The 12610-nt window shown below is 43.7% G+C and overlaps 2 protein-coding genes across 2 annotated transcripts in view; both read left to right on the forward strand.

Moving 5' to 3' along the window:
- The window catches only part of LOC148368209 (uncharacterized), a 44167-nt gene that overhangs the window by 14271 nt on the left and 17286 nt on the right, over window positions 1–12610 (forward strand). The gene's annotated exons all lie outside the window — the stretch shown is intronic.
- The window catches only part of LOC148368211 (uncharacterized), a 157539-nt gene that overhangs the window by 3295 nt on the left and 141634 nt on the right, over window positions 1–12610 (forward strand). Inside the window, exon 2 of the mRNA XM_088330151.1 lies at window positions 1150–1416. Coding sequence (XP_088186277.1) covers window positions 1150–1416 — 267 coding nt within the window. The remainder of the gene's footprint in view (window positions 1–1149; window positions 1417–12610) is intronic.

Raw genomic sequence — 12610 nt, forward strand, 5'->3', positions numbered from 1 at the left:
CTGAGCGACGGGAAGCCAGTGCAGAGACTAATATGGTCGTACTTCCTGGTTCTAGTCAGGACCCGAGCGGCAGCGTTCTGGATGTTCTGCGGCTGTCTTACAGCTCCTTTAGAAAGTCCGGTCAGAAGGCCGTTACAGTAGTCTAACCTGCTAGAGATAAATGCGTGGATGAGTTTCTCGAAGTCTGATTTAGACAGTAAACCTTTGATTCTGGCAATGTTTTTGAGATGGTAAAAAGGCTGATGATGTTATGGATTTCATGTGGCTGTTAAAGTTCAGGTTTGAGTCCATTATTACCCCGAGATTTCTAACCTGATTTTTAGCTTTTAAACGAAGTGATTCCAGATGACTGATGACCCTTTCTCTGGCTTTTTGTGGGCCAAAGACAATGACTTCAGTCTTGTCTGAGTTTAGTTGGAGAGAGTTATTTTGCATAAACACTGTGATCTGTTGAAGGCAGTGACAGAGTGAGTTCACGGGCCCATGTTCACCTGCTGTCAGTGAGATCTAAATCTGAGTGTCATCTGCATAGTTATGGTAGGACACGTTATTACCGCGTATTAACTGGCCCAGGGGCAGCATGTAAAAATTGAACAAGAGGGGTCCCAGGATGGACCCTTGGGGGACCCCCAGGTCACTGCCAATTGGTCTGACACATAGTCTTCCATCTGAACAAAATACTTCCTGTCCTCGAGGTAAGACTGGAACCATTTCAGGGCAGGACCAGAGATGCCTACCCAGTCTTCTAACCTCTGCAACGAGATAACATGACGACTGTGTAAAATGCAGCACTCAGATCCAGCCACTCCTTGCTTTTCCTGGCCGGGCGCTTCGGGTCATTGTCGTGTCGGAAGACCTGGCCACGACCCATCTTCAACGCTCTGACTGAGGAGAGGAGGTTGTTCCCCAAAATCTCACAATACACGGCCCCAGTCATCCTCTCTTTAATGCAATGCACTCGTCCTGTCCCATGAGCAAAAAACACTCCCAAAGCATGATGTTATCTCCCCTATTCTTCACAGTAGAGATAATACTTACTGATCAGCCGCGCCTAAGCCTTTAGAATTTTTTTTTGTGTTTTGGCACTCGGGGACAATGCTTCTGAACGAGTTGAGGGCAATACAAATAAATGTGACTTGTGTCTTGCAGACGTCAGACGAGAATATCTTCCTACTGCGCGGCAGGAACCAGAGTTGCCCGTCGTTAAAATTGAGGAAGAAGAGGATCTGAGGCCTTATCACATTAAGCAAGAGACAGAGGATGGGGAGCCTGTTGGTGTTAAAGAGGAAGACGATTTTCAAGTCCCTTCAACCGTCGAAGATCAAGGTCAACCTGAATATAACGGTCGGCAGGAGTTTGCAAGCATCAGCTCCCGTCAACACGTGGAAACGGATGAGGACGACTCGCAGTTGGAAGGTGGTAACACATGTTCCCAGTGCGGAAAAACGTTTCGAAGCAAGTCTTATATAAAGTTGCATATGAAATTCCACGCTGGGGAAAAGCCTTTTTCTTGCTCAGTTTGTGGTAAAACATTCACACAGAGTGGGGACTTAACAAAACAAATTAGAACCCACACTAACGAGAAGCCTTTTGGCTGCTCAATTTGTGTATTGTATGTATTGTATTTATTTATTCGACCAGTATAAACTATAAACATGATCTATACAAGAAATCATTCAGTGAAGAGGAGGTAAGACGTGATTTCGGGAGGTTGAAAGAGAGGAAATCACCAGGCCCCGATAAACTCTCACCCTGCCTTCTCAAAGAGTGTGCTTCTCAACCTGTCCCTGTCTTTACTGTTTTTTTCAATTGGTCTTTGAGTTCTGCTCCTGAACAATTGTACCGGTCCCGAAGAAGAAAAATGTCTCAACGATTATAGACCCATTGCACTCACGTCCGTGATCATGAACACTTTGGAGAAGATCGTATTGAAATTCATAAAGTCCTTTCTACCATCCAATCTAGATCCGTACCAATATAATATCGTGCTAATAGAAGTGTAGATGATGCCATTTTAATTCTAAGTCATCTCGAGCATAGGAATTCATACGTTCGGATTTTAGTCATAGATTTTAGTTCAGCTTTTAACACTATGATTCCTTCTAAACCGCATTTGAAACTTCTTCATGACCTCAATTTTCCCGTTTTACTGTCAAATTGGATTTTAGATTTCCTCCTCAATGGAGAACAGTCCGTTCGCATTGGTGAGAAAGATTCATGTTCTACTGTCTTCAACACTGGTACGCCTCAGGGCTGTCCATTGTCTCCAACTTTGTTTTCCCTATTCACACACGATTGTCAACCCAATTCTGACCATTCACTATTCGCTGAATATGCAGACGACACTACGGTTACTGGCTTTATTTCAGATGGAGACGAAACTGAATACTGAGCAGAAATGGATTCACTTTCCACCTGGTGTCATGAGAGTAAGCCGTTATTGAATATAGGTAAAACTAAGGAGATGATAATAGATTTCCGTACTAAGCCTCCCCCGCATGTGCCATTGTCAATTAAAGGTAGTGAGGCGTAACTGGTCCATTCATTCAAGTTTCTGGGTACTTACTTGTCAGCTGACCTCACATGGACTGTCAATGCTACGGATATTCAACCAGACAAAGGCTCTACTTCCTTCGTCAACTCCAATCATTCGGAGTCCGTCTATCCGTTCTAGTCAATTTTTATCGTGCTCTCGTTAAATCCATTTTAACTAGGTCAATGACTGTTTGCTTTGGTCGCGTCAATCAGAAAGAATTGTCAAAGACGGAATCAGTCGTGAGGACGGCAGAAGAAATAGGTACCGGCCTCCCATCCCTGCATAGTATCTACATCGATCGAACTATAAAACGGACACTAAAAACGATAGAGGATCCCAGTCACCCTGCTCGCAGGTACTTTGATGACCTGCCGTCAGGTCGCCGTCTTCGCTCCATTGCGAGCAAGACTGCACGTCTTAAAGAGAGTTTTTAGCCTTCCGCTATCCGTATGTTCGATGGGAATTGATTAAGATTATTATGTATAGTATTATTATGCCAACGGCGTTCCTCTGACCTATTCTAGTCTTGGTATTTACATATCCTTTCTTTTGAAACTATTATATATGATTACCTTCTATTATACACTACAGTACAAGGAACAATTCCAATTCCTCCTTACCTCGACGGCGTGCTTTTTTTCTTGCCAGGAAAGTCCTTAATACTGCCATCTCTTGGCTTCAAGTCCCAAGTAAGGATTAAGTTTGAAAAAGTCGCACTCAACCTTTAAAAACACCCCCTCCCGTCGCTCCTGTCACAGTTTCTGCCTACCTACGTTTTATTTTGTGTAAATTCCAAAATCTTTGACCGTTTCCGACGAGCGCCAGACGTTTCTCTCAAACGGGAAGTGCCGACGTTGGCCATATTGACTCGTTTTTGATGGCCAACAGAAAATCGAGCTCTGTAGCGATCCAGGCATAGGGTACACCACAAGACAGCTTTAACACTCATCTTTCATGAGACCCCAGTTCAGTTTAGTCGATTTGATGACGTTGCCAATTTTTCTTAAAATATTCTTGTTTCCCGGAAAACTTCTGAGAAAAATGGCTCCTTGCAAAATGATGCATGTCAAGCAGACGTTTTGCTTCAGTGCTCTTTTTAAACATCTATATTTTCAATACCTAGACTATGAAAACAATACTTTCCATAAACACAAGGGCACTTGGCTTGAAAAATAACATTTGATTGCAAGAAGACTAAACTTATGCATAAACTTTGCAAAAATTCTCAGCCCCTGATGTCTCGGGTGACGTGATCACACGATTCAGGGCGTCACGGTGATGGCAGGGTCCTACGATACGTCATCCCAACGAAAGCCCTTGCTCATTATTTAGAAAGACTAAAGATTTGAATCGTTAACAGGATGTACTTATATCTTTGCTTTTCTCGTCACACTGCGCGTACTTGGCATATACACCGGCGCCTACTCACCGCCATACAGAGTAATACGGCAAATACAGGAACAAAACGCGGCACTAAGTGTTGACGAAGATCGGATCGAAACCACTCCTACCACCTAGTGGTCATTTCATTCCCAGAGGCCTAATACTTGCTGATCAGCAGCGCCTAAGCCTTTAAGTCAAGTCAAGTCATTTTTATTTGTGACGCCCTAAATCACGAAGAGTCTCAAAGGGCTTCACAGATTATTACACTATATTACACAGACTATTTTTCAGCCGACGAGAAGAGTAGGTTATTATTCATATGCAATGGAGTAGAAGTGAGTTTTAAGTTTAGATTGAAACATTTCCACCGAGGTTGCAGATCGGATCTCAGGGGGAAGAGCATTCCGCAGCACCGGTGCCCGGATGGAGAACGCTCTCCAACCAGCAGAAGACTTCTTTGCTCTCGGGATCATCAGAAGACCAGCACTCTCAGATCGTAGGCTTCGGACCGGGACATAGTGGCAGATCAGATCTGAAAGATAAGAGGGAGCAAGTCCATGTATGATTTTGTACAATACTAAGAGAACTTTGAAGTCACATCTTTGGCTAACTGGGAGCCAATGCAGGTTAGCCAAAATCGGTGTTATGTGATCGTATTTTTTTGTCCTGGTTAAAAGCCTCGCTGCGGCATTTTGTACTAGCTGAAGAGACTTGATTCTGGACTTCGGGAGACCGGAGAGTAGTGCATTGCAGTAATCGAGACGGGAGGTAACAAATGCATGAATTATTGTTTCCGCATCAGACTGAGACAGTATTGAACGGATTTTAGCAATGTTGCGAAGATGGAAGAAGGCAGTTCTAGTAATTTGCTTTACATGCATCTCAAAGGATAGATCAGGGTCAAATATGACACCTAAATTTTTAACTGAGTCACTCTGTGTGATGTGACATTTGTCAATGTTCACAGCAGTTTTTGAGAATAAGTCCCGGCATTTAGAAGGACCAATGACTAACATTTCGGTCTTTTCAGAGTTAAGACGCAAGAAATTGAGTGACATCCACTCTTTTATCTCAGTGAGACAGGCCTCCAAATTTCCACAGTTTAGTGTGGAAGATTCCTCCAACGGAAGATATAGTTGAGTGTCGTCTGCGTAGCAATGGAAGCTGATATTGTACTTGCGAATAATATCACCTAACGGAAGCATGTAAATGTTGAAAAGTAGGGGGCCGAGCACTGAACCCTGCGGAACACCGCAGGTAACATTAAAGGGCTCAGATGTCGTTTCACCATATTTAACACAGTGCGTCCTATCTGAGAGGTAGGATTTGAACCACGAGAGGACGGCTCCTGAGAGACCAATCCATTTTTCCAACCGTTCTAGTAGGATATTGTGGCGCACTGTGTCAAAAGCAGCACTAAGATCCAGCAGCAGCAAAAGTGATGAAGCGCCAGAATCCATTGACATTAGGAGATCATTTGTTACCTTGATCAGAGCTGTCTCAGTAGAGTGGTTAGCCCTGAATCCTGATTGCATGGATTCAAAAAGGTTATTCTCCGATATGAAAGCATTCAGCTGCTGTGCCACTACTCTTTCGAGTACTTTAGAGAGAAAAGGTAGGTTTGACACAGGTCTGTAATTACTTAATATTTCTGGATCAAGGTTGGGTCGTTTCAGTGTGGGTTTAATAACGGCGGACTTAAAAGCTGCTGGAACTACACCTGAGGAGAGTGATGTATTTATAATATTTAGAACTGAAGGCCCAAGGACGCTAAAAATACTTTTAATAAGTGAACCTGGGAGAGGGTCGAACTGGCAAGTTGTCGGTTTGGCCGCATTCACCACTTGTTTGAGATCATCAAGTGACAGTTCACTAAAACCGGCCATTTTCCCAGGGCAGCCACCCTGTCGTGCATCTGTAAATTTCAGTCCTTTAATACGTGTGGTACTAACAATATCTTTTGCAATTTCTTCCTGTATGCATTGAATCTTCTTAGTGAAGAAGACCATTAACTCCTGAGCAGAGTGTGTCGAACTGTCTGCGATAGGCTGTTGCCTTGTAAGCGATGCTACAGTGTCAAAAAGGGCTTTGGGGTTGTTCTTTTGAGACGCAATCACCTTCGTAAGGTAGGCCGATTTTGCAGAGGCAAGGGCCGCTTTATACTTTAACAAGCTGTCACACCAGGTTTGATGGAAAACCTCAAGCTTGGTAGCGCGCCATTTTCTCTCCCATTTCCTGCATTCTTTTTTAAGGGTTCTAGTTTCATCAGTAAACCAAGGTGTGCGTCTTTTAGGACGTGATTTTAGTTTTATGGGCGCTATTGAATCCAGCACACTAGTCAGGGTGGTATTGAACTCATTCATGAGTGAGTCAATCGAGCCATTGTATTTAGGAAAGGACGCAACTGCTCCAGGAAGGAGTTCAAAGAGCTCAGAAACTGTGCCAGTGCTTATATTGCGTCCGCTAAATCCCTCAGCTTTATTAACTCTACATTTAGTTAGCACCTCAAATGTCACTAAATAATGATCAGAGATAACAGTAGTACACAGTAGCACCATAATGTTTGAGGTTAAAACTCCTCGAGTCAGAATCAAGTCTAGCGTGTTCCCATTTTTATGGGTTGGCAAGTCAACCAGTTGAGTAAAACCAAATGCATCAATTAGAGAACTAAACGCAATAGTAAGTGAACTGTGTGGGGAGTTCATATGAATGTTAAAGTCTCCCATAATTATAATTTTGTCTGCATAGGTTACTAGTTCAGACAAAAGTTCAGCAAATTCGTCTAAGAAAGTTGTGTATGGCCCAGGTGCACGATAGATAGTGATTACATCAATTGACAATTGAGGGGACCGCATCACAAGAGCCCCAAACGTTTTGTAATTATTAGAGGTACGTGTATTAATTTTGAGCGATTTTTCAGAGATTAGCGCAACACCACCACCCCTTTTCAGCGTGCGTGCTATATGACTACTCTCGTAGTCTGGGGGAGAGGCATAATTTAGCGCTAAGTGCTCATCCGGGCGTAACCACGTTTCACAAAGACCCATACAGTTAAGTTTATAATCACGAATAATGTTATCAACAAGTAAAGCTTTTGGAGCAATCGATCTAATATTTAACAGACCAAATTTCAGCTTTGCTGAATCATTTGACTTAGCTGAACTCTTTGTAGTCTTTGTCGAGATCTTCAAAAGCTCCCGGCGTTGTGGCCGCTCGTGAGCGCTGAGTTTAAAGCGTCGGTTGTCCGGCGAGGAATGAATGGTGGAATTAGTTACATCCTCGCGTCCATACTCGCGTCCATCTTGCTGCTTGGACTTCACACGCTTCACACATCTACCTGCACGGCAACCACGCTTCTGTTTCCTTTCTTTACGGCGCCGCCACCGTCGTTTATTAAGAGGAATAGCTGTCCACAAGGATGCCGGGTCTCTTTGAAGTTCGCTCGGTATATCATAGGCGTTATAAAAAGTGCCCGAAAAGTCAAAATTTAGACGCCCACCCAACCGAATAAGTTCGTCCCTACTGTAAGTGTTTTTGGCCACACATGTGTCCAAAAGTGAAAGCAAAAAAGACAAGAGAACGGCAATAAATAGAAGATTAGCTGGACAACGAGCCGCAAGCATGTATCCATGCGCCGCCATGCTGGATCAAACCAACTAATACAGTTGTTGGAAATAAAATGAGTCCCACACAACACGTGGTTTCCTACCTCTGCTGGCTTTCAACACTATAAGGGGAATTAGCATTTTAGCACAACATGCAACGTCCGGCAAAACTAACACAAAAGGCGACAGAAACAAAACAAGAATAAATCCAAACAGATTCACAACATCAATCACATTACTCTGCATGTAGAGAGATTTGTCAGCTGTGGTTTTAATCTTTACAATTAACTTTTTTCGGAGCACCGAAAGATCGTGGCTTACCGTTATCGGCGCACTGTAGACTGCCAACAATCGTGGCTTACCGTTAGCGTCGCAGACTGCCAACAACCCCTGCCTTCCAATCACAAAATCAGAAGCCCAAACTTTACCCCATACCAGCAGGTGGCGCTGTTGGACTCATCATTGCAAGACACACAAAAACTATACAACATATTTCAGCAGGAACAAAACTAAAGTTATTATTACACCCGTTACACACACACACACATATATATATATATATATATATATATATATATATATATATATATATATATATATATACCAGAGCCATGTCCCCCTAGTGGGAGAAATGAAATGATCTGCATTTCTCTAGCGCTTTTCAAGTCAATGACTTCCCAAAGCGCTTTACAATGTGCTCCACATGTCCCAATACCGGCCTTGCAGCCATGTAAGGCGCTAACCTGCTTATTGGGGGTATTAGGGGTTCAGTGTCTTACCCGAGGACACTTCGACATGTAACACGGACGAGCCGGGATTCGAACTGGGATCCCTTGATCCCGAGACGAGCGCTCTACCTCCTGAGTTTTGGGCGAAGTGCTTGAAATTGTCGCCATTGCCACGAAATTGGCAGTCTGACTCTATAGATCATGCAATAAATGAAGAAGCGGCTCAAGAGGACAACTCTATTTAGTAAACTGGCTCTTCTAATCCGGATATACTGAGAAGGGCCCGGCTCTTTTGGTTCCCAAACAGCTCCTCCAAGTTTTTCTTTTTAGTGATGTACTATCAATAATAATATAACATTATTCACCAAATGATTCAACAGTTAGTCATATATGTTTGCAGGGGATCCCCAAAGGACACATTCAATCAAAATAGTCACAGATTTACCAAAACAAATTGTAAAACAATATAAGCTTTTTACACGCTGAAGACAAAATCCCTGAAAATGCAAAACATGAACACATCAATTACAAATGTTAACTCTTCAGTGCTAAAATAGACAATTTGCAATTCCTTCTTGACCGATTTAGACACAAATGAAAAGCACCCAAAAAAATCGGAGTCAAATAAGTAAAACAAAAAGCAAAATATCAGCAGTCGATTGAAAGATTGGATGCACTCGTATCCTAAAAATGAGTCCGAATTTGGCTCATTTTTCTGCTTTTCATTACCTTCTTCCTTTTTTTTCTTTCGTTTTGAAATCTATTATTATGCAACGCCTTCAGAGCCTTCGGGCATTGTTGAAGCACAATGGCAGAATCGATGTCAGTTTATAGCAGCCCCTTCACACATAGAGATCGTAGGTCGTGGATAGGAACATACCAAAATAGCACAAAGCATGCGCTAGGAGCAAGATAGCGACTTTATTTTAATCATCAAAGACGACAACAAAAAAACTTTCTTCTGATGGCTGCTGGATTTTTTTTCCTTTGCAGGTACTGGAGAAAAATTAAAAAATGGCTTTGGAAGTGCTTGAAAAGTGCTCGAATTTCTCCGTGAAAACCATTTATGAACCCTGTTTCCATGACTTCCTGTATATTTCATGTGCGGTCCCTTGCCAAGGTTTCTTCATTTTCTGCGTCCTGACCTTTTTTGAGTGTTTCCTTGCCCTCTTGTAGCTTTCAGATCAGGTTGATGTTACAATGGTGTTTTGCGCATTCCTTTTGTGAGTTTCTGTCATTGAAGGCGTCACAAATAAATGCGAGTTGACTTGTGTGTTGCAGACATCGGTGAAGACCATTTTTCTACTGCGTGGCAAGAACCAGAGTGTCCAGGAACTGTTTACAAGATACTCCAAATTGTGTTGAACAGAGCAGGTTGGTCGTTTTACTTTCCGCTACGTCCTTATTTCGGAGGGAACGTCGTAGGGGGTGGCCCCCAAAAAATACGCAGAGAGGAGATATGGCAAAAAGGGAAAGCTCCTTATGGCATTGCTTTAAACAACTCATGATGGTTGCCCGCCCCCGGCTCAAGACTTCCGCCAGATGTCTACACACAATAAGCTATTGTCAGCTCAAAGAATGTTTGCTTCAATTTCATTTCAGGTTCAACTTTCCATATCCTTTTCTTTCCGCTCGACCGAATTGTCGAGAAATTGACGTCGACGCGTAGGGATGCGCAAACCGAAGCGGACATTCTGTCACGTGGTCACCGTGGCGACGCAACGTTTACTTTCAAAACCAGGCACCGCTTGGGTATTTTTACCTTGTGTATTTTCACACCCTGAGGGCGCTGTCTCCCAAGTTGGTTTTAGATGACGGCAATCAAACGAGAGGCGCCCGAAAGTCGTCGAGGATGATTTTGGGGGGAAGATCACCAAAACGTCTGATATTACCCCCAAAAGTTTCGAGTAATGATGCTTGGACCTGTGACCTCCCGTTCCGGGGAGCGGGCGCCCAACCCTCAGGCCACCGAGCCGGTCTACCTCCGTTGCTTCCAAAAGCGACAATTTGAAAAAAAAATCGGAGACTTTTATGGGCGCGAAAATCCGGTATTGAGGGTTTATACCGAGTGACGGCGGTAAGTAGGGCTGCACGATGAAGCCAAATCCGATCCGTACGGCGACGTGACCCGCCGCGATGAAAACAAACGCAACGGTGCAGGTTTTCGGCCTGTCGTGTTCAAACCTTTTGTGGAACGATGCACGAGTGAGCTCATGGGTCTTAAGGTCTTTGACTCTTCAGGAACAAAGTGTCTTGAGTTCATCATGATTTGATTATTTCTTAACCTGAATGCTTGATCATTAAATTGTACTTCTTCATTAAGGGGTGCAGTACATGTATTGTCGTAGTAGCATACTCTACAGAGAGGATTGTTTTTTTGTTTTTTTTTTCTGACGCTTTGAAGCGTAACACTCCGTACTTGTATCATGTCACACTGCGCGTACTTGACGTAGAGGTTGGCGCCGACACACTACCATACAGAATAATACGGTGGATTAAGATTCAGATTCAGATCTACTTTATTGTCATTCTAGTACACGTGTATACAGAACGAAATGTCGATACATCTGACCCACACAGTTCCCTTGAAAGTACAGATATAAATAAAATGTTGTATTGAGTTGGAGTATTGAATACTAATAATATACTAAATAATTATGGCTATGTATAGCATTTTACAGTAGTGCAAAGAGTGCAAGAGGAGCAGCTAACCAGATGTGCAAAATGGGCAGTCAGGTAAACAGTAACGATAACACTGTAGTACGATAGTGCAGAGGAGAACAGATGTGCAAGGAGTGGCTAGCTATAAAGAACTGCCAGTAGTGCAAAAAGTCAAACAAAACCAACAGATGTACAGATTAGCAGCAGTTTAGATTTACTATGTGTTTGATTGACCATTTAACAGTCTAATGGCCAGGGGGACAAGACTATTGTGGAACCTGGTGGTCCTCTACCGCACACTGCAGTACCTCTTCCCAGAGGCTCGCAGAGTGAACAGTCCACGATGGGGGTGAGAGGGGTCCCTAGTGATGTTCTTGGCTCGGGATAGGCAGCGCTTCTGGCCAATGTCCTGAATGGAGGGGAGAGAAGTCCCCATGATTTTCTCTGCTGTCCTCGTCAGGAAACAAGGAAACAAAATGTCCGGTCCCATTCCTCCCACTTGGCCCCGAGAACCCTCCATGAGGTCTTCCCACAGGGAAGTCCCCTCAATAAGAGAAGTGCAGGTGAACATCGTCGCCTAAGAAATGGGACGGCACTTGCGAGGTCCCACCCCGGTCCAGTCGATGGCGGTAATACTAAACGGCTGTTTATCTCAGTGACGTATTGGCCCACGTCGCACCTAAACGACTCGAGTCTTAACCTGCGTCGAGGCAGTCGGAGAGTCCGTGCGACGTTGAAAATGCTGCCCGGAAGCTCACGACCTTTTCCGTCTCTCCGATCAACGGAGGAGAAATGCGCTAAACTGAAGACGGCTTCGGCGCTAAGAAGCGCTGCTTCATCTTTACAAGGTACGTCCACTCGTTCAAAAAAGGACCCGTTCGGTCAATTTCAGTAAGGGTTAACGTACAACCCACCTTCACATGTTGGTGTAGACGTAAATGACAACCTACTTATTAGTATCTTAACGCCATTTTACCAGGTATAGTAGGGGTCTTTAAAGTGTGACACGATGAAAAGTAAAGAAACACAAGAACAGTCCACCTGACCCTTAAGCTGACATATCGTTACCAAACCTTCCCTGTACGACCCAAACACCTTAGTTCACAAGTCATTGAATTCAAGAGTTGCCCTTAGAGATTTAAAAAAAAAAAGATCATTTCTACATTGTTTTCATGATGCATATGTCACAGTAAAAGCTGTCTTTTCCTTTTCTATGCCGACATTTATGTCTAAATTGTTTATCTTATCTGTTATGTTCCAGAGTGGCCGTCCCATAAGCTTGGACAGGTATGTTCCCATCCTGTGCTTATGGTTCGATGTGGAGTCAGAACTCATCCAGGACTACAGGCTTAGCAAGAAGGCCACGTGGGCCCCGCAGGAGCTGCCGAAGAGGGAACAGCTCCGTGGCTGGAGGTCCTGAGCGTTCTCCGTTTGAGCTCCGGTGCTGTGGAATGCTCTTCCCCCTGAGATCGGATCTGTAACCTCAGTGGAACTGTTTCAATCTAAGCTTAAAACACACTTCTATCACATATGTTGACAATATCTGTGTATTTTTTGCCCTCGTGTCGGTTTAAGATCAGGGGATGGTGTCATAATAGTCTGTGGTTTGTGCAGCCCTTTGAGACTCTTGGTGATTAAGGGCGTCACAACTAAACAGTATTTGTTCTACGTGTACTAGCTGGCCCACGGTCTGTCCT

The sequence above is a fragment of the Urocampus carinirostris genome, chromosome 3, assembly GCF_059441175.1.
Source record: "Urocampus carinirostris isolate Australia breed hairy pipefish chromosome 3, RoL_Ucar_1.0, whole genome shotgun sequence".
NCBI lineage: Eukaryota > Metazoa > Chordata > Actinopteri > Syngnathiformes > Syngnathidae > Urocampus > Urocampus carinirostris.